This window comes from Petaurus breviceps, unplaced genomic scaffold, assembly GCF_028583685.1.
Source record: "Petaurus breviceps papuanus isolate PSGF00001 unplaced genomic scaffold, PetGlider_PUasm1.0 90617, whole genome shotgun sequence".
In the NCBI taxonomy this organism is placed as follows: Eukaryota; Metazoa; Chordata; class Mammalia; order Diprotodontia; family Petauridae; genus Petaurus; species Petaurus breviceps.
In genome coordinates this window covers 1,730,127-1,752,241 of record NW_027187287.1, presented here as the reverse complement: position 1 = coordinate 1,752,241, position 22,115 = coordinate 1,730,127, and the positions used below count along the sequence as shown (strand labels likewise).

Below are 22,115 nucleotides of genomic sequence, written 5' to 3'. Positions count from 1 at the left end.
AACATTGTTCAGAAATTACTTCCTGTTTTTGTGATGGCCACGGTAGTGATGGCAATAATAGCAGGTAACATAAGATCACAACTGATTTATCAATAGTTATCGTAAAACTTATAGGGCTGTATCCCAAAGAGATCATAAAAATAGAAAAAGGACCCACATGTACAAAAGTTTTTTTGGCAGCTTTTTTTGTGGTGGTCAAGAACTGGAAATTGTGGGGATGCTCATCAACTGGGGAATTGGCTGAAGAAAATGTGGTATATGAATGTAATGGAATACTATTGCGCTATAGGAAATGATGACCAGATGAGTGAGGTGAGCAGAACGAGGAGAACACTGTAAAGATACAGCCACACTGTGTGATGACTAACTTTGTTAGACTTAGCTCTTCTCAGTAATGTTCTGAGACAACTCCAAAAGGCTCATGATCTCCGCATCCAGAGAAAGAGCTATGGAGTCTGAATGTGGATCAAAGCAGACTATTTACTCTCTTCTTTGGTTTTGTTTCTCCTTTTTCATGGTTCATCCCATTGGTTCTAATTCTTCACAATATGACTAATGTGAAAATGTTTAATATGAATGATATACATTGATATAGCAGACTGCATACCATCTTAGGGAGGAAGGAGAGGGAGAAAATTTAAAACTCAAAAGCCCGTGGAACTGAATGTTGAAAACTAAAAATAAATTAATTAATTAAAAAAATACTTATCAGTAAAGCTGAAAGATGCTATTTCTGGGCATATGCCCAAAACAAGTCAATGGCAGAAAGGTCCCACATGTATCAAATTATATATAGCAGTACTTTTTGTGCTTGCAAAAAACCCCAAAAAACAAATTAAAGCGTGGCTGAACGACAGCTTAAGAATTTAATAGAATTATGTTTTAGAATTATTGATACTGAAGGACTTGTTTGGACTTGTGTTTGGAGATGGCAAAGCAAACCCTGGGAGGTCTCTTGGTCCTCCGGCCCCATGACAGTAGCAGGGAGGCAGGATGCTGCATTGGTTAAAAAGGGGAATAACTTCTGTTCTCTTTATCTTATCCTTCCTCTTTCTAGAACATACAGCCCATAAGACTCCTTCTCTGGGTAGTGCTGCAAGGCCACATGGTGAGCACTAGCATATGGCAGAAGGCACATGTCCTGCCTCAGACATCTGGCTGCCTCTTCAGTTTTACTTCCTTCCTGAGCACAGCCGATCCTGAAAGGGCTACTTCTAGATTTGAAGGGAACCTTCTGACTTTGAATGCTTGGGAACTCCTGGGTCCTCACTCAGTGCCATCAACGTTTTGGGAGGAGGACCAAGAAATGGGGAGGGTATACTCTTTGAAAATGATAACTATTGGGGCAGCTAGGTGGCACAGTGAGTAAGAGCTCTGACCCCAGAGTTGGAGGACCTGAATTCGGTTCTGGCCTCAGACATTTAACATCCACACACAAAAAAAACTAGCCGTGTAAACTTGGGCAAGTTACTTAACCCCAACTGCCCTCCAAAAGGCAAAAAAAAAAAATGATTACTATTGACAAACTTGTCAGAAAACCTAGAGGAAATGGTTTAGACAGTGCAGAGCCAAGGTGGACAAGCTAAGGAGCTTCAGCAGTCCTGCAAAATGTTTCATGCACTGAGGCTGTGAGTTTCAATTTCCTGGGGAAGTATAACAGCAGTTCTAAGTTACTGCTGTTTAGCTTCTCCTGGTAATGTGCCCCCAATGTCTGACTTCAAGAAACAAACATTTCTCTTGTGTGGAAAAAAATAAACAGCTGTCCTACTGTATTTACTGATTCTCCTAAGGCTCTAAAGAGTCAAAGTTTGAGACAAAGGGGATGGTGGCCCCTCTATTTGGAGGCCAAGGCTTTCCAGGACTGTACCCAAGTTGTATTGCTTTACAAGGAAAGATTCAACAAGCCTCGTCCCCATGCAAAGGAAATGACAGAGGGCAACAGTCAGAGAGGGAGAGAAGAGAGAATGAATATAAGCAGCACTAAAATGGCAAATGCCAGCTCTTAGAGGGCAGAAACCTGTTTCATCCCCAGCACCTTGAATGTCGTCTTAGACATTTTAGGTGCTTAATGCTTGCTGCTACAGAATGATTATGTGATCATAAAGTCTTGCTCTGATTTCTCATTGGGGCATGGAGATGTCTCTGGTCTGTGGTGGCCCCATGATGCTGAGAAAGCCTGCAATCTGCCCTGGTCATTCTGGCTAACCGATGAACAAGAAATGAATTATTCTCAAACTGACTCCTGCGGTTTATATATGTGTTGGTAGAAGGTATAGCATTGAGAGGTAAATGGTAAAATGGGCTTTTGTGTCACTGAATAAGAATGCAGGATTTTACTGGGCATCCCCTTTGACCCAGGGATGCTACTATTACATTTGTTCCTATGTGTTTTCAGGCAGTCAATGGGAGTGGGGGTAAAAGTTATATTGATAACTAAAATGAGGAAAAAATAAATCATTAACAATTATGTAAAAGAGAGCAGAAAGGAGTTCAGATGGGGACATAGACAAGTAAGCAGTGTTACTACCATATTAAGTTTTAAATATTTTTCTAGAAAGCTCAAATTAAGCTGTACATGGTAAAGATTAATGGTTTCAAATGCTATGTTTTTCTGTAGGAAAGTTCATTTTTGTTGATGTCTGTCAAGTTCTTAATAGTAAAAAACAAAAATTTGTAACAAAAAAAGGATGCAGGTTTTAATGTTGAAAAGCTAATCTGTATGAAAGGTCCCAAGGGATAGAAAAGAAGTGTCCAGAAATTAGAATGACTAAAGAGAGAACAGAATGATTAACCAATACAAAGATCACTGAAATAAAGAGTTATTTCCATCCCTGAGTCAGGAATCATGTTTAAATTTGCCTAGAACAAGGGTGGGAAAACTGTGGGCTTGAGGCCACATGTGGCCCTCTAGGTCTTCAAGTGCGGCCCTTTGACTGAATCCAAACCTTACAGAACAAATCCCCTTAACAAAAGGATTTGTTCTGTAAAACTTGGACTTAGTCAAAAGGCTGTACTCAAGGACCTAAAAGGCCACACATGGCCCTGAAGCCATAGGTTCCCCACCCCTGACCTAGAATAAACTAGCACCAAGCACTGGGTGTTTTACACACAGTAAAATGATATAGGAAATAGAGCCTTATAGCAAAATTGTGACACAATTATATATCCGTTCTGCTACCAGAGACCCAGGCAGTTAGGTGACACAGTAGATAAGGAATTGGGCCTAGAGTCAGAAAAACCAGATTTCAAATCTGAGCTCAGAATTACTAGCTGTGTGACCCTGCGCAAGTCATTTAACCACTGCCTGAATAAAAGTGGGGAAGGAAATGAAAGCAAATCACTTCAGCATCTTTGCCCCCCCCAAAAAAAATCACACAAACAGGGTCTATGGGGTCACAAAGAATTGGATATGACAGAATGTCAGAGACCTGCCTCACCTTGATAGCGACTGTCTATAGACATGAACATATGAATCCATTAAAGGATAAGTATACAGGACAACTTATGAGGATGGTACCGTAGATAAAGCTTTGTAAATATATTTTTTTCTAAAACCAGCATTTTGTGGCTAATGGCTAATTTATTTCTTTCCTATCTTTCTCCAATCTCAAATCACAAAGAGAACATGGTTTACCACAGCACTGTTGGTTTGTCAGAACTTTCTAATTGCAAAATGCTCAGTCTACATTTAAGCTATTATGATGTGGAAAAACAGACACTGGAATGAGGTCCAGGAGTTTAAATATGGTCTCTGCTATCTACCTGTGAGATGAGATCTTAGAGAAGTCACTGAAACAGTGCCTGGCATACAGGAACTAAATAAATATTTGTTAACTGAAACTCCCTGGGTCTCAATTTTACCATTTGTAAAAAGAAAAAAAGGAAGACGGCTTTGATAGTTTCTATGGTCCTCATCTCTAATATTCAATGATTCTATGAGTCAAGAAACCTAGGTTTGAATCCTGCCTGTGCCATTAACTCACCTCCTCGTCTGTAAAATAAAGTTGTATTAAATGCACAGGCATGTCTGGTGCATTTCGTTACAGTGTGGACTCGGTATTTAATTTTTTTTGGCAAATATTTAAGGAATACTGACTTATAAAAACAATTTTTACTTAGCAAACTAAAGAAACTAAACTTAATTTTTAAAATCAGGACTTAAAAAATGAACCTTTTTTCTGAGACATTAACTCAGCAAGCCATATATCCACTCCTATCAGTGGATGATCTGAAGTCCCTTTTTGGCACTAAGAATATGATTTTTATCGTATAGGCTGCTTAGGTATTAGGCAGCCACACAGATCACTGCTGCCCCCTAGTGAAAAGCTTGAGCAGCTACTGAGCCTCTTCCTTTTCCCTAGAGATCCTACCAGCTCCTTCACACACTTTTATACAAGCTCTAAAACCTACCTAGACTGGAAACAAAGTATCAAGCTTTGCATATCCTTGGCTAGATCTGTTATCTTCTTGTGGGCATACTATCTATTGATGTAGCTAACTACTTCCTGTCCATGTCTTTTTTTTTTTTTTTGCTTTTTGGAGGGGCAATTGGGGTTAAACGACTTGCCCAAGGTCACACAGCTAGTAAGTGGTAAGTGTCTGGGACCAGATTTGAGCTCAGGTCCTCCTGACTCCAGGGTCAGTGCTCTATTCACTGCACCACCTAGCCGCCTCTCTGTCCATGTCTTTCCATAAGTCCTATAGAGCACAGACTCCACATCCTGACCTCCTTTCTCTGTATTCCATCTTGGGCCCACTGATGGAAGACTGGCTGCCTGGTGTGTCTTGCTCCTGATATGTCTGGCTCACCTATTTCTCTCATATTCCTTTTATGGCACTTGTCCATCCCAAGTCATCTTCAGCAACATGCAACAACTGCTCATGCCTACCACATGTCTTTCTTTTTCCCTTTGAGTTACTTGTAATTTTGGCTCTTCAGACATCGTGATAGTCTATGATTTGCAGCCAAATATATACATACATACATATAAATATAGAATTAGGGGAAGGATATACATCTAAACAGAACTTCTGGGACAGCACAGTCACTGGGGTCATGGAAAGCACTGCATACCTTCCTCACACATGGCCCTGCCAGGTCCCTTCTTCTGCTACTATTCACTTGTAGCATCTGTACAAGACACATATAAGAGATGGACTAATTCCAAGAAAGGCTGTCCAAACAACCATGTCAGTCTAGGTCATGTGTAAGTTTTTCCATCAATTTAGTTTGTCCTATGTGGATGGTTGGACAATCTCTTTCATAAATATGTGTATCTCACTATGCTTTTGTATATTATCTATAAATAGAAGCATTTGGAGAAGCAGAGAATTCTTTAAAAAACAGAATCCAGCATACTGGTAAACATCTTCAATGAGCATTTATCTTCTTGTTTTATGTCTTGTTTAATATCAATAGTCAGCATGTTATTGAATATGTTCATCTCTCTAGTCTGTCCAACTCTCACAGTTAGTGGACAGTGCTGGGACTGGAGGCAGGAAGACCCAAGTTCAAATTTGATCTTGGACATTTGCTAGCTATATGACCCTGTGCAAGTCATTTAATACCTCTCTGCTTTAGCTTCCTCATCTGCAAAATAGGTGTGATAATAACTTCTACCTCCCAGGGCTGTTGTTAGGGCAAAATGAGAACATAATTGTAAAACACCTTGCAAACTTTTAAACACTGTAAAAATGCTATTATTATTATTAATTCTCATGAGACACCAGATCTGAGAGCCTTCAAAGTTGTATCTTGTTCTGCCCAAGCTAAATGCTTATTTAAAAATGGCACTGGGAGCCATAGCAGGAGACAGGTCTAACTTGGCACCCAAGCACCAGTCCTAGGTGAGCTGGGCAGAAGGCCTGCCCAGTGTGCTTTCTGGTATCCCAACTAAACCTAGCAGGGCCACAGAAGGAAGTAGAACCAATGCCTGATTGAGTAACATGCAAAGACAAGGAGAAAGGGACTTCTTATTAAGATAGCAGTTGAAAAGTCTTAAGAAGCCCAGTTCCCCAAATACTGGTTGGTTGTTATCCTTCATACTCAGAGAGGACCAAAATTACAACATCACTATATTGGGGGGCAATGCATAGTATGCCCAACTGTGGCTGATCAGAACAATACAAGCTTAGAAGGCTCTACCACAGGTTGAGCCACAAATAGTTTATATGACAAATAGTCTGTATTCTAATAAAAGAGGAACCAAATTGAATAATGATCAAGAAATCCAAAGAACAACATCAGTCAGTACCTTCGTCCAGCCTACCACTGCATAGAGAGCTAAATGTTTCAAGTACTAGCAGAGTCATGCTAGCCAGAAAGCCAGCACAATCTCAGGAAGTAGGCTCACTGCACCTCCCGAGTGGATGCTCTGGGGGAGATGGGAAGGTGGAGTAAGCACTCTGAAGAGGGACACTAAAACCTGCCTGCATTGTGAAAGTAGATGGACCAGCAGAGGTCAAAGCTAGTGTCAGGAATGAAAAGTCAAGACCAAATGGGACACGACTGCCCTATGCAAGAGCTTGGGAAGGGGTGACACCTGGCACTGGCACAAAAAGTCAAGTTACAAACTGATGCTGGAAACAGGAGTAACAGGAGGCCACTGAATACAATGAAGAAATATTATGAATCAAGAGATGGCTGCATCAACAAACCCAGAAGAAACTCAACAAAAACTACTAGCATAACACCAGGACTACAAGAAGTTTGAGATTAAAAAAAATGGAATTAATACGCAAAATAAGAGTTATGGAGGAAAGAACTGGAAGAATAGCTAAGAACAGAAAGTGTAAACCTTACCAAAGTAGCAGATTCCTTGAAAATTAAATACACAGAAAGAACTCAGCTCAGCCATGTGAACAAAAGCAAAACTTTTTTTTTTTTAAAGCAAAAGACGAGTTCAAATCTGGGTTCAGATACTTGACACTCACTAGTTGTGTGACCTTGGGCAAGTCACAACCCCAACTGTCCCCCTCCCCCCGTCACCCAAAAAGCAGAAAACTGGAGAAAATGTAAGGTATCTACTAATGAAAACAACTAAGTAACTAGAAAATAGGTAGAGAGATTGATGGGGTACCTGGGGTCTAAATCAATTTGTAAAACCAGTTTGTACAATTGTAACTGCAATTTGTATTGTAAAATTGTAATCTGTAAAATCCCTTTCCCAGCTTCAAACTCTGCCCCTTCCCCCTATTGGCAGAAGGCACTCTGCCTAGGCAACAACTGGTGACTCCTTTGTTCTTACTTAATCTCTTCATGTCTCCTCTGTCTGGCCCAAATCTCATCTAAACTATCTATGCATTAAAGTCACAAGTTCCTCTCGGGCAGCTCTAACCTTTATCTATGCACTGAGGTCCCTTCAGTCTGGTCAGCCCTGACAATGGCAGCCCTACCCTTTAAAAGTAAAAACATGTACCCCTCTCACTTGCAGGTCCCCTAAAGGATTCTTGCCTGCTTCTTATAGAAGCATAATGATAAACTTCTACAACTCTCACTCCAATTAAGCCTGAGACCTAGAATTCTTTCCAGACGCTACTGCAGGTTTTCTGGTCTTAGCTAAGATCAGAATTCCTGCTGAACCTAGAGGGAGCCATCCCTCTTCAAGATAACTTAGGGCTCTCCAGACTCCCTGAAAACCATGACCTCCCCAAACATCCCTCAAAAAAGCCCAGATATGAGATTTACAAAAATCATAAATGGGAGCTGCCCAGATTGACTGGAACCAGAGGAAGTGAAAATAAAAAGATTCTACCAGATCACTTTTTGAAAGATACCCTAAAATGAACATTTCCATGAATGCCACAGTCAAACTATATACCTTCCAAGTAAAAAAAAATATACCACAACCAGTCAGTAAGAGAGCTTTCAAGAGCCAAGGAACTAAAGTCAAGATTACAAGACTTGGCAACAACTACTACAGTGTTTCCCCGATAATAAGCCCTATCCCGAAAATAAGCCCTCCCCTTACTGTGTAAGATTCCTCTAAAATAAGCCCTCCCCCGAAAATAAGCCCTATTGAGATTGCTACTGTAGTGAAGGTGATCCCCTGAGCTACATGCTACATTACAGTACCCTCTGTATGCACCATCCCCCCCCCATATGAAACGCACGCCTCGCTCCGAGCTGCATCCAATTAGAGCTGCAGCAGTGAGCGCATCATCCTGTTCTTCCCCAGTGATTTGCTTGCTGGCGCCATTGAGAGCAGTGCCACGGAGGAGAGCTGAGGCAGGACAACATAAGCCCTCCCCTGAAAATAAGCCCTCTGGTGTTTTTCTTTCCAAAAAATTTAATAAGACAGTGTCTTATTATTGGGGAAACACGGTATAAGAAGGGGAGAAAAAATTTTAGAATGAGATTGCAAAATGCAAAAGATTAAAAGCAAACAAAAAAACCCCCAAACAAAAAAGACCTTAAATGGAAGAGAGGAAATTTTAAACATTCTAGTTTCAAAGACCAGAGAAAGGCAAACATTTGAATTGCAAAGATAAGAGTCGAGAAATAATTACATTTGAACAATGGAAAGAGGCTAAACAATGAGCAAGTACTTACATTCTAATAGAGGGAGAAAAGACAATTTTCCTTACAATTCCCAAAGTCTCCCAGGAGTTACAGAGGAAGTTAGGACAAACAGAAGAAGTACTATGAGTAGTTTGGTTCTGTTTTGATAGTCTTGAGAGGAAAGACACAGGCAAAACAAACTTGAGCTTCAGAGAATGGATTGCAAAGGAAAAATTAAAAGAAAAGAAAGTGTAAGAACTAAAGAATGGGGCTGGTTAGGGAGAGCTAGAGGAGGAGGAGGAACACAAAGGAAGCAGACTAATTACAATATAGCTCTGGTTTTGATCACATTCCTTCTTTTCTTCACTACCCTCTTTTGTGACAAGAGGGGAATAGGTTGTTGGGAAAAAGAGGAAAAAGCACAAGATGATATGACAGAAGGGAAATACATAATTAGCAATCATAACAGGAAACGTGAATGGGATTAGTTCATTCATAAAATAAAGGGTAGCATAATAAATGTGAATGCAGAATCCAACAGTATACTGTTACAAGAAACACATGGGAAACAAAAATTCACAAAGGATTGAAATGATGGGCAGAACAGATTTCTTATGTTTCAGGAGTTTTTGAAAGCAGGGGTAGCAACCATGATCTTAAACAAAGCAAAAACAAAAAAAGGCATGGTTAAAAGGGATAAAGCTGGCAAACTACGTTAAACTTAAAAGACACTATATACACATAAACATTATCAGCACTTAATATGTATGTATGTGTATATATATGTATATATACACTTGAGGCATAGTATCTAAATTCTTAAAAAGGAAAAGTTAATCAAATTAAAGACATGGCAGCCTGATAGTACAGTGGAAAAAGTTTATGGTGACTTGGAGTCTCAAAGACCAAATTTAAATCCTGTCTTCTCAACTTCAGTATACTCATCTATATGAAATGGGGATAATAATAGCACCCACCTGACCAAGTTGTCATGATGACTAAATGAAAACTCACATAAAGCACTTTGTATACTTTAAAGTGCTATATACTTGCTAACTGCTATTAAAAGAGGGAAAAATAGATAACAAGACTATAATAGCTGGAGATCTCAATGTGCCCCTTTCTGACCTAATCAAACATTTTTGAAAAGATAATAAAGAAGTTAAGGACCTGAATGAAATTTTAGAAAAGTTAGATACAATAGCCCTCTGGTGACTACTGAATGGGGATGGAAAGCTATAAATACTATTCTTCAGGGGTTTGTGACAGATTTGCAAAAACTGACCATGTAGTAGGGCACAGAAATCTCAAAAGCAGAAAAGCAGAATTATTAGACAAATTCTTTACTGACCACAATGCAGCAAAAGTTATAATAAAGGCTATTTGGAGAAAGGATTTAGATTAAATGGAGGTGGCTACTATTACTACTGTTGTGCCTGGTTTTCCCCACCCCCTCTACCTCAGGGAAGAGAGCAGACTGCTAGGTCAGCTCTGCCCTCCCCCACTGGGTCTCCACCCTTTCCCATTCAGCTCACCTGCATAGACATGGGCAGGCTTCTGGGTCTGGCTCGGGAATTTCAAGGTGTGTACTGACCCATCACTGCTTACATAATACCTAACTGTTGGCCGCCTTGGCTCCCTTTGTAAGCTGAGGGTTTACCATGAGTTTGGGGCTGTTGCTGCTCCAGTTCTATTGCTGTACCTGGGATATGGGGTGGTGCCTGCTCAGCCCACCATGTGGCCTGCTCAGTCAACATGGTGTTTTAATAAAAGGTCCATTCTAAAATTATTACTTGGGTCTTGCTTGCATTAATCGAGGTACGGCACTACCATAGCTAACATTTATTAGGCACTTTAAAGTTTGCAAAAGGCTTTATGAATATTATCTCATTTGATCCTCACAACCACCCTGAGAAGAAATGAGTAAGACTTAACAGCCATTCCTGAATAGAAAAATGGTCAAAGGATATGAATAAACCATTCTTAAAAGAACTGATAAGTATTTACAACCATAAGAAAAAATGGTCCAAATCATTAATAATGAGAAAAGCAAATCAATGTTGGATGGGTTGTGGAAAGTTAGAAATGTTAATACACTGTTGGTAAAGCTATGAAATGGTATAGCCATCTTGGAAAGTAATCTGGAATTGGAAAGAACTGGAAACACAGTAGATGCCTTTCAACTGGAGAAGGGCTAAATAAAATGTGGCATATTATGAATGTAATGGAATATTACTGTACTTTAAGAAATGATACATGTGATGAATACAAGAAGCATGGAAAGATCTATAAGAACTGATGCAAAGGAAGTAAGAAAAACCAGGAAAACAACACACTAGTAACTACAACAACATAAATGAAAGAATGACATACCAAAAAAATAAAAAGTAAATGTCACAAAATGATAAAGAGCAAAATAGGACTCAAATGAAGAGATATGAGAAGACACCCTCAACCTACCCCTTTCATGGAGGTAGAAGCTCCACTGGTGTTAGTTACTGAATATGTTTTCAGACTTTTTCAGTGTTGATACATTTGTGCTGACATTGTTACTCTCTAAAAAAGTACTATTGTCATATGAGTTGGCTGTGTGGGAGGGAAAAGGAAAGGGACACATGGGATAACTCTGGTGATATAAGAAACAGGAAATATATTTTTTAAGTTATTTAAAAAAAATAACCACCCTGGGGCATGCTATTATTATCACCCCCATTTGAGAGATGAAGAAAGTGAGGCAGAGAGAGGTTTAGTGACTTGCCCAGGATCAAACAGCTAGTAAGTGTTTGAGGCTGGATGTAAACTCAAGTCTTCCCAATTCCAGGTCCATTGCTCTAGCTGCCACTAAATAATTTAATCACAAAGCACTGGTGGGTCAAAGTACAAATCACCTAATTTCAAAAGAGAAAATAACAGTGAGATAGTTTACTTGTGTGTAGCTTAAATCAATTCTGAGGAAAAATATTTGTATCTTTAAATGCTTTCTCTCAAAAAAAAAAAGAGAAAGAATAGATCAAGGAATGGGACCCACAATTAAAAAGCAACAAATCATACCCCTTCCCCTAACTAAACAGAGATAGAAATCAGAGATAAACAAAACTCAAAGAACCCTATTGAACCGATAAATAAAACCAGGAATATTTTAAACTAATAAAATACACCAGAAAAATAGAAAAACCAAATTGCTGATACAAAAAATGAAATGGGAGACCTCAAAACAAATGAAGAAGAAATGAAGGGAAATATTAGAAACTATATTGCCCAAGAAGTATATACCAGGAAAAAAAAAATCAACAAATGAAATGGATGAATATTTATAAGAAATATAAAATACTCAGATTATTACAACAAGAAATAAAGAACTTAAATAACCCAGTAACAGAAAAAGAAATTGAAAAAGCCATAAATGAACTATTGAAAAAACCCTAATGGCCAATAATACTGATTTAAAAAAGGAGAAAAGAAAGAAAAGAGTATCAATGGAACTTCTTAAAAATACACAGAAGAAAGCAGTTAAATTTAATAATAAAAAAAGCTGAAATAGATTCCTGATTTCAAATACGACTTTCTTTTTCACAATTTTAAAATGTTAAAAAAAGTAAATAATGGCCATAATTTCACATTCTCTCTACTTCTCAGACAACTGTATCATGCTAACAAAGTGGTCAGCTTCTTTGAAAGTTTGCCTATTCAATTCTCATGTTTTCATCAAGGACATTCAACAAGTATGTTTAGTTCATTTTCACAAAGATGTTGGAAAGATGAAAAAGCAGGCAAATTGGTTGGGAAGCAAACGATCACAACTCTCAGGTGCCCTTTTCCCAAGTATTCAAGTATTTTCCAGGTTTTTCTAGCCTGCTTATGCACTGTTTGGCAAAAGTTAAACTTAAGGGGCGGCCAGGTGGCTCAGCGAGTAAGAGCACCGGCTCCAGTGTTGGGACGACCTGGAGATCGAATCCCGGGCTCAGACACTCAGCACCACGCCCAGAAATAACTGGCCATGTAACCTTGAGCACAAGTTACTTAACCCTGATTGCTTTTAAAAAAAAAAAATTAAAGTAGTGACAGATTTAATATATTTACTTTGGTCCATTTCCTGCTTTTCAAAGTTTAAACAGCCCTTTAAACAGGTCGGATGGGGGTGGCTTTAATCATCAGGCAGAGCATCTTTATCCTATTTCCTAACCCAGTATTTACACTGATGTTTTCTTTGCCCAGTTGATGATCTGACTGCACACATGTACACAATTGTGAAAGAACTTAGACATCCGTAACCAGCTGTTCCTGTCTATTAAGAGTCAAGCCGGTTTTTTTTTTTTGTACAATAGTGTTTTCTATACTCACCACCACTTCTAGTGCCTTCTGACTTTTCTTCTGAATAAAATACTTGCGATGTAGACATGAGACTTTTGAGAAATCTACAAATCCTTAGAGGCTTTCATCATTTCAAATCATATTTTAATAGAAAATAACAATTAACAAACACAAAGATTTATTTAAATAATTACAAAATTTAAATTTAAAATAATTATTTAAATAAACCATATTTTCAACACAGCACTGCTACATAGAAATACTATCTGTGTGACTAAGATCACTGAGTATTCAGGGTATTTTTCAACATATAATTCTATTGGTGTGGGTGCTCCTTTCACCAAAGAAGATGGCAATCCCTCTGTGACATGGCAAACAGTGTTTGGGAGGGCTGTAACCCAAAACTACATCATGCTGTTTGTGGCTGATATGGTAGCAAACCTCTCCAAATTCAGCCAGGTTGGTCTTCAGATAACAAACATAATAGTGTATTACTGAGTCTGCATGTGTTCACTCACATAATTTGAGAGCTGGAAGGCATCTCAGCAGCCATCCAGCTTAGTGTATGCACTACAACATTCCTGACATGGAGTCCTCTCAAAATTGAAGACCACCTAAAATAAAAAGAAAACCATCCCTTCTTGAGATCTGTTCCAATTTTAGATAGTTCTGTTTAAAGTATTTCCTGACAGTGGGCCTTAATTTGCCTCCTTGCAATTTCTTCCCTTTTTTCTTGATTCTCTGAGACTAAATAGAACAAGTATCATCCCTCTTGCACAAAGAATTACAGATGTTACCCATGGAAGGAACCTCAGAAGCCATCTACTCCAACTCATTTTATAGATGAGGAAACTAAGATGAGAAGAGATTTCTCCAAGACCAGAAAGGTATTAAGAGCAGGAGACGGGGTTTGTATTTCGGTTCTCTGGCTCCAGAGTCAATGCCCTTTCCATCGAACACTCATGGCTGTCATGGCAACCCCTGAAGCATTCATTCTCTTCTCCCTTCAACAAACATTTATTCCTGGCTCATTCTCTGATGCCTACAAATGTGACTACAATTCCCCATCTTACCAATACCCCCTCAAGTCTCCTCTTGCTGGCTGTACTTCTTCATAACCAAGAGCCCCAGGTAAACCAATTTCCAGGCTCACTCAAGTTTGCCCCACTGAGAGCTTTTTCTCTGTCCTTGTATACCACATAGAATCTGGTCCTGCTGACTGCCCTCTCCTCTTCTCTAGGTCTTTGTTGTACTCTTTCCTCTATCATCACTCTTCTCCTACCTGTCTGACCCCCTCCTTTTCAGGCTCCTTTCCTGAATCATCTTCACATTCTAACCCCAACTGTGGGTGTACCCCCAGGCTCTGCCCTGGACCCTCTAATCTTCTCTCTTTACACTCTCTCATCTGGTGATCTCATCAGCTCCCATGAGTATAATTACCACCTTTATGTAGATGACTCCCAAATGGGTACATCCAGCCTTTGTGTCTCTCCTGCAGGCTAATCTCACATCACTAACTGGCTATTGGACATTCTAAGCACCACATGGCTCAGACAGGATTTATTATCTGCTCTGCACCCTCTCCTAAGCAACCTGTTTCTATTAGGAGAATTACCATCCTTCCAAGCACCCCACATCTCTAATTTATTATCAGAGCTTGTCATCTCTTAATTCTGCAGGGACACCATCCTCCTTCAGGCTCTTACCTTCTGGACCACTTCAATTGCCTCCTACCTGGCAGCCCTATCTCAAATTTCTCTCCACAAGTGCCAAAGTAATGTTCCTAAAATGAAGGTACTCACGCTTCCACTCAAATTCCAGTAGCTCCCTATTGCCTCTAGGATGAAATAGAAATTCCTCTACTTGGCATTTAAAGCCCTTAGAATGTAAACTTCTTGCAAGCAGGGATTGTTTCATTCTTTGTACTTGTATCCTGGGGGACTTGTCCAATGCCTGCACACAGTAGCTGCTTTTTACTTGCTGAATGACTGATTCACAACCTGGCTCCAACCTACCTTCTTTCCAGTCTTATTACGTGTTATTTCCCTTCACATATCCTAAGGTCTAGCAACATTGGCCTTCCTACTGCTCCATAAACAGGACACTCCATCACCCATTTCTGTGCATTTTCACTGGCTATCTCTCTCCTCATCTGAAATGTTCTTTCTCTTCAGAATCAACTCAGCTGAAGCACATGAGGATTTTCCTGGTTCCCCCCATAACTGCTAGTCTTTCTTCCCTCAAAATTACCTCATACCTGTTCATGTAGGTACATGTGGCCTCCCAACAAAATATAAGCTCTTTAAAGATAGGGACTGTTTTGTTTTTGTATGGATTTAGAGTTGAGGATTTGGGTTCAAATCGTGATTTTATAAGTAAGGTGTCCTTACTACCTACATGACCTTGGTGAAGTCACAACCTCACTGGGCCTCAGTTTCCTTCTCTATAAAATGAGGTTAGATTGGTTGGCCTCTGCGGTTCCTCCCAGACTTAAGTCTACGATCTTAATATCTACATGGTTGGTTACACTCATTATGAGCACTGAAAGAAAAGGTAACTCAGTTTGCCATGAAATGGTGTTTCATCTTGTATGGAAGTACACAATGAAATCAATTCTGCAACTCTTATTGGCCTCTCCAAGGAAAATCTCTGAGGTGTCTTTTATGGAAATCACCTGGACTACAGGGACAAACACCTAAGTGGGTTTCCTACCTTCCACACAACTCAAACCGAGAGACTCAAGGACAAAAACCAAACCCTTTAGCAGGGCATTGAAAGCCCTTCATGGCCCACTTCCCTTTCACATGCTCTTCATTTTAGGTGAGCAGGCCCTGCTTGCTGTCCCATACACTTGGCATTCCTTCTCCTGCTTTGTCTGCCCTCATGCTGGAGTGCATCCTCCTCAGTTTACCTCAGAATCCTTTCAAGGTCACCTCTAGGAAACTTTTCCAGAGACCCCTAGTTCTCTTTCCCTCTTTAAATCACATAGTGTTTGTCTGTTTAAAAACTGCATCATCCCAGTAGAGCATAAGCTCACTGAGATCAGTGACAGCTTGTTTTGTCTTTGTGTCCTGGGTAACTAGCATAGTCCCCAGAAGTAAGTACTTAATAAATGCTTGCTGAATTGATCTTTATCTCTTCTAGTTTCAATTAAAATAGGAATATAAGAATGGAGATAATTGTTCAGTTTTGTTAGGCAATATGTTGTGGTGGATGGAGTTCAGGATTTGGAATCAGGAATAGCTGGGTTCAAATCCTGCTTCAGATTCTTACTAGCCATGTGACCCTAGGCAAGTCCCTGCCCTTAGTTTCCTCACATGTACAAGAAAGTTAATCTTTGAGCAACTCTCCAGCTTAGAAAGTACTCACAAGATGCTAATCAAATATGCATGCTCTTGGATGACCTTAAAAAGACAGATTTGTGAATTTAAACAGCAGCAGTGGAATCAGGCCCATGTGGGGAGGGGTGAAAGGAGCGGGATTTCACTCTCTCTTCTCCTTCCTTCCTCCCTCAGCCAAGACACCTGACAGCAAATTTATTTGAGCAAATTTATCTGTCAGATTTATTTGACAGTCCCTCCAGAAGATGAAGTCAGTTCAACAGAGCTCAAGGCCAAGTTGAGGGAACAACTCACCTGAGAGAGGCAGATTCAAAGAGACGGTCACCCAAGGAAGAGAGTCATTTCCAAGGAGCATGACCCCAGGTAGCACAGTGGCTATGGACTCAAAAGAGAGTGACCCCTAAAACTGAGGGCTGGGCATGGTACCTGTCTGAGCAGGGTGTCAGCTGGCAGCCTCTGCAAGTTCTCCAGGTGGGAATGGAAGAGGGTGCTATGTAACAGTTTCACCTGAAGCAGTCCTTCGATGATATAGCCAATGGTGCAGTCATCAGGAAGTCTAACCTTCTCGGCAGTGCTGATGAAGTTGCCCAGGCTGCAGGGAAGGGGAGAGGTTGCTCGGAACATGCCTGTGTCTGCCCTTCCCGCCTGTCCTGAACTGGCTGCTTAGAGCCAAGAAGCCCAGAGGCTCCCACTCACCTGGCCCAAGGACTCATTTTGAGGGCAAGACCTCTGCTGATGCAGAACCCAGCTCCTCCTGTGGCAAACCAGAACTTGACTGTAGACGCCTGGGAGGCAAGCAGAGAGAACCCAACATCAAGGGATGATGGGTGAGAGGCTACATTCCTTAGGGCCAGCACATTAGACCTCACCCTTCCCTCTCCTCCAAATTCATTTCCCAGAGCCTGCCCTTTGTCTGGAGTTCCTTGTCTCTGACTCAGCATTGTTGGGTAGGAAGAGCACTGGTACTGAAGGAAGGGATCTAGGTTCAAGTTCCAGCTCTTGTGTTAGACTCTAAGCCTCAGTTTTCTCACTGGTAAAATGGGAACAAGAGTACCAACCTCATAGCAACAAATAGGATGATGCATATGAAAGTATTTCATAAGACTACAAAGCTTTTTTAAGACATAAATATACACCCTGGAGATCCTGGTCTCTGGTCCAGGAAAAATGTTCTCATCACCCTCTCCCAAAGTTCCTCTCTAGCTCCTAACCTTGCTTGAAAAGCAATCATTTTGAGGCAGGTAGGTGGTGTAGTGAATAGAACACCAGCCCTGGAGTTAGGAGGACCTGAGTTCAAATCCAGCCTCAGACACTTAAACACTCACTAGCTGTGTGACCTTGGGCAAGTCACTTAACCCCAATTGCCTTGTAAAAAAAAAAAAAAAGAAAAGCAATAATTTTCTACTGGTCACTTTTCTAGGTTTAGTCCAGTTTCTTCCATCCCTGTCCAGCCTTTTCCCTCCTGCTACTAAATGCTCTTCTATTTCTACCACTTTCAAGAAGCCCTCCTCAGTCCAATCAGATCATAGATGAAAGATCTGGAGATGAAAGAGAATATGGAGGCCATCTAGTCCAATTCCATCACTTTATAGAGGAAGCCCATGAGGGTTAGATGACTTGTCCAAGGTCACAAAGGTAAGAAAGGCAAGTGACTTCCCAGATTCCTCTTCCTAGCCTGGAGTTCTCTTGGTCGTTCCCCTTTCTACCTTCCCACCCTGATCCTCCCACTTCCAAAAAATAAAAGTTTCCAGATCACTCACAGTTCCACTTCCCTGGGCTCTGTCAGCAGCCTCAATAGGGTGGTCCAGACTAGGTCGCCCCACATAGACATCCTGACTTGGGGAGAAACCAGAGAGCAGCTGTAGGAGCCCTTTGGAGTTCACATAATTGTCATCATCCACATGGCAGAACCATCTGCAAGGGATAAGAAGGAAAGAACCCCATTAGGTAGGGTGGGAACTATTACTCTTGGCAGCCTCAATGAGCCCAGCTGTTTAGCTCTGGCAGCTGAAAGGGGGTGAGGGAGGGGCTTGGTGGGGACGGACGAAGATGACCAGAGCTGAGGGATGAAAGTCCATAAAAACAAACTGTCTTAGGAACTGGGGGCTGGGATTTCTGGGGTTTTCTGAGTGACCCCCACTCGTTTTGTGCATTAGCAACTCACGTACTTCCTTCCTGACTCGATGAACTTGTCATATTCCACAGACATCTTGCAGCAGAGTGCCTGGCGTGTGTGCATGGCAGAACAATTGGTGTTGATGACATGATCTCCTGGATAGAATAAGAGATGGGTGAATGGGAGGGAAGGCAAGATGGTGGTTAATTCCAGGGTTATTTCAGGACATGTCATTTTAGTATGAAATGTTAAGAGAAGCAGCTTGGTACAGTGGATAGAGGGCTTGCCTTGGAATCAAGAAGACCTGAATTCAAATCCTGCCTTTGGTCGGCAAAGTGACCCTGGGCAGTCACTTAAACATTCCATGCCTCCAAGTAACTCTTTAAGACTATTTCATACAAATGAGCTGTCAATCTGCAGAGTGGATGAAAGAGGAAGTCTACCTACAGAAAGTTATCCCATGGTGAAATCACAAGTCCTGACCAGCAGCAGGACCCCAGGAATGGGCATAAATTCAAAATACTACTCAAGGGGAAATCAGAAAAGAAAACTCTGAGCAGACAATAGCTGCTTAGTAAATTCTGTTGCCTATTTCTACTCTCCCAGATCATACATCATCCTGGATGCCAGCCAAACATTAGAGCTCAATAATCTACACCAGCTTATGTTTTAGTTCTGATGTCTATCCATGTAGTCAAAATGATTAATTCATTAAAAAGTGACTTTTTTTTAATAGGAAAAGGACAGCTGACTTTAGTAGCCTTTGGAGACTCTACCCAATGGCCTGGTGTCTCTTGTGCAAAAGCCAATCACCATTATAGTCATTTAAACTTGTTCTGGTCCCAAGTTCTTGGGTACGAAAAGGAAGCCAAATATTCCTTATCCTCATTACCTGGCAGATGTAATGCCAGTATTCACTACAAATGGATATGATGGAAAACTTAATTACCTGCTCGAAGGCGTAACTCTGGGTCTTCACCATCCGTGAAGATAAAGGTCTGGAAGAAAAAAAAAATTAGACCCAAGAGATGAAAAAATGGCATCTTTCTGGGAGTCCCTGAACTACCCATTGCCACTGGCCCTTGGTGGTTGCCTATATAGCCTACCAGGGACAGCTTATCTCTGCCAATGTTTTAGTCAGTGTTTTCACTGACTGTTTTCCAAAATGTGAAGACAGACAGAAAGAATCCAATTTGAACAATGTGCCTCTTTCCCCGACCTAACTGTTCACAGGATTTGGAACTAAAAGGAACCTTAGAGATCATCTAGTTCAAACTTCTCATTTTACAGATAAGGTGACTTACCAAGGTCACAAAGGATAAGTGTAGTAGCAAAGTTGAGTTTCAAACCCAGGCCTTCAGACTCCAAATTCACCCCTCTTCCCACTGTATCACAGTGCTTTTTTAATAAAAATCCAGGTTTTCTAACTCCAACTTACAAACCCGTTGGCTAAATATGTTTTCTCCTTCGTTTTGTCCAACAACTCTCATGGCTGAAAGGGGCCAGAAAAGAATTACCATTGGTCTTGATCCCAAAGGGATATCAATCCATTCTCCAATTCTGTACCAACCTACTTGCCTGATCACACTGTTCTACTGCTCAAAAACAGTCAATACTCCACACCAACCCTAGCCAAATTCCTTAGCCTAATCATTCAAGACTTTCCACAATTCTGTCTCAGTCTACTTTTCCTGCTTTTTCTCTTTCATAAACCAGAATATATGGTTCAGTCAATCTGAACTAGTTGCCATTCCTTGAACAAGCCCTACTACCCTCTATCCATGCCTGTGTTCATGCTATTTCCTATGCTTGGGAATACTTTGCCAGCCAACATCTTACCCATTTTTCAAGGTTTAGCTAAATGCCACTCACTGCCTTAATAATGATAATAATAACAATAAGAATAACTAACATTTACATAGTGCCTACTATACCAGTAACAGTGCTAAATGCTTCACAAATAGTATTTCATTTTATCCTCACATCAGCTCAGAACTGCTATTCACCCTTTACAAATGAGGAAATCTAGACAGAGGTTGAGTGACTTGCCTGGGGTCACATGACTGGGAGAGTAACTCATTCAAGACCAGATTTGAATCCCACATCTTACTGATTCCAGGTCCCCTTTATCTACTAAAAAATCTTCCCTACACCATACAGATGGACAGGCTCTAGCCTGTATTTCTCCAACGCCCTTAGGACAACCCATAGTCTAGTTACTCAGATAAATTAAGTTTAGCATAATGCCAGGTACCTGGTAGGTTCTTAATAAATGCTTGATTATGCACATTTTATCTCCCCGCCCCCCCCCCCAACAGTAAGGTCCTAGACTACAAGATTTTACTTATCCTTTTTTCTTTCCTTCAGCCCTCAGAACAGAGTTAAGAATGTAAGAAGCTGCTCTACTCACCTGTTAACAAGGTGAAAGTTTCCACCTCCCCCATTTTTCACTGGCTGTCCCTCATTCCTGGAATGCTCTCTCTTCCTGCTTGTTTCTGCCTCCTGGCTTCCTTCAAACTCTACTCAAAAATCCTCCCTGCTCCAAGAAACCTTTCCAATACTATAGCCTTCCCTACTTCTAATCTCCCCTGTATATAATCTTGTCTGTCCTTAAGAGCTGTATGCATGTTGTCTCTCTCCATTAGAGACCATCTCTAGAAAGCAGGTTCTCATAGCACAGTGCCAGCCAAAATGTAAGCCCTTAAATGCCTGTTGCCTTGACAATAAGAGAGTTTCTGTTAAAGTAATCTAAAAATAAAGCATTAAGATGGAGAGCATTACATTACTCTGGCCTGCAGAAGATGGGTTAAGCATGGGGGTTGGGGGGTGGGACTGAGAGAGGAATGGAATGTTCGGAGAATGGGGGTTCCCTGTCATTAGAGGTCTTCAGAAAATAATTCTATAGCTAAATAGTTATATATAAGTTCTGTTCTCAGATAGAGGTCCACCTAAACTCAAGAAGTATTTATGAAGTGCCTATGTGCCAGAATTAGTGATGAGGGCTGGGAAACTCCATAGGTTATCCCAGGGCCCCTTTCAACTCGGAGATTCTGTGGGAGAGGTACCCCTTGAGCCAAGTCATGAACCCCTTAAAAAGCACCTACTATGTGCCAGACTTGGTGACCAGTAACCCAACTTCTGAGGTCCTTTCCAACTCTAATGTTCCGTGCCACCCCCTCCTCGAAGAGAGAGCAACCTAAATCAAGTCATGAAGCCCATATGAATCGCCTACTATGTGTCAGGCACCCCGCTGGGCGCAGGGTTACCCCGGAGAAGGGGATCCAACCTGCTGCTGAGCTCGGGAGATCCAGGTGCGGAAGAGCAGCTCTAGCCGAGACTTGTGATATTTTTTAGTGGTCTTCACAGCGATGAAGATGTCCCTAGGCTCCAGGCTCTCGGGAGTCCGGGGGTGCGCGGCGGGCGCCCCGAGGAGCCGCTGGAGCACTTCCTGCAGGGGCTGAGCCACGCCCCCCTCCCGGTGCCGCGGGGCGCTAGGAGGCTGCTCGCAGGTGGGGGACGGCCGGGACGGCTGGTGGACCCAGACTCCCCAAGGAGCCTGGAGGCGGGGGAGGGGCAGCAGCAGCAGCAGAAAGGCTCCCAAGGCCACGGACAGCACGAAGCAGAGTTTGCCGAGCCCCACGCCAGGGCAGGTCATCCTTCAGCCCCCGCGGGCCACGGGCCCTGCCATTGCCACCTCCCCCGCCTTTCCCCCCCCCCCCCCCCCCCCCCCCCCCCCCCCCCGCCCGGCCGGCCCCCGCGGCCGCAGGCCCCCCCGCGCCCCCCGCGGGGCCGCCCCCCCACCCACGGACCACCGGGTCGCCCACCGCCACCCCCCCCCCCCTCGCTC

General features: G+C 41.7%; 1 protein-coding gene across 2 annotated transcripts in view; it reads right to left on the bottom strand.

Moving 5' to 3' along the window:
* Positions 1-22,024, bottom strand: part of RFNG (RFNG O-fucosylpeptide 3-beta-N-acetylglucosaminyltransferase) — a 34,148-nt gene extending 12,124 nt beyond the window's left edge. Inside the window, exons 1-7 of one of the 2 annotated variants that reach the window (XM_069064002.1) lie at positions 21,555-22,024; positions 19,218-19,266; positions 18,321-18,423; positions 17,913-18,066; positions 16,849-16,937; positions 16,579-16,744; positions 12,666-13,425 (exon numbers count right to left, since the gene is read on the bottom strand). In XM_069064002.1, coding sequence (XP_068920103.1) covers positions 13,354-13,425; positions 16,579-16,744; positions 16,849-16,937; positions 17,913-18,066; positions 18,321-18,423; positions 19,218-19,266; positions 21,555-21,923 — 1,002 coding nt within the window. In that variant the 5' untranslated portion in view covers positions 21,924-22,024 and the 3' untranslated portion in view covers positions 12,666-13,353. Of the gene's footprint in view, positions 1-12,665; positions 13,426-16,578; positions 16,745-16,848; positions 16,938-17,912; positions 18,067-18,320; positions 18,424-19,217; positions 19,267-21,554 lie in introns of those variants that run through there. The other variant, XM_069064001.1, reaches the window with a different exon arrangement.
* Between the last annotated feature and the right edge of the window lie 91 nt (positions 22,025-22,115).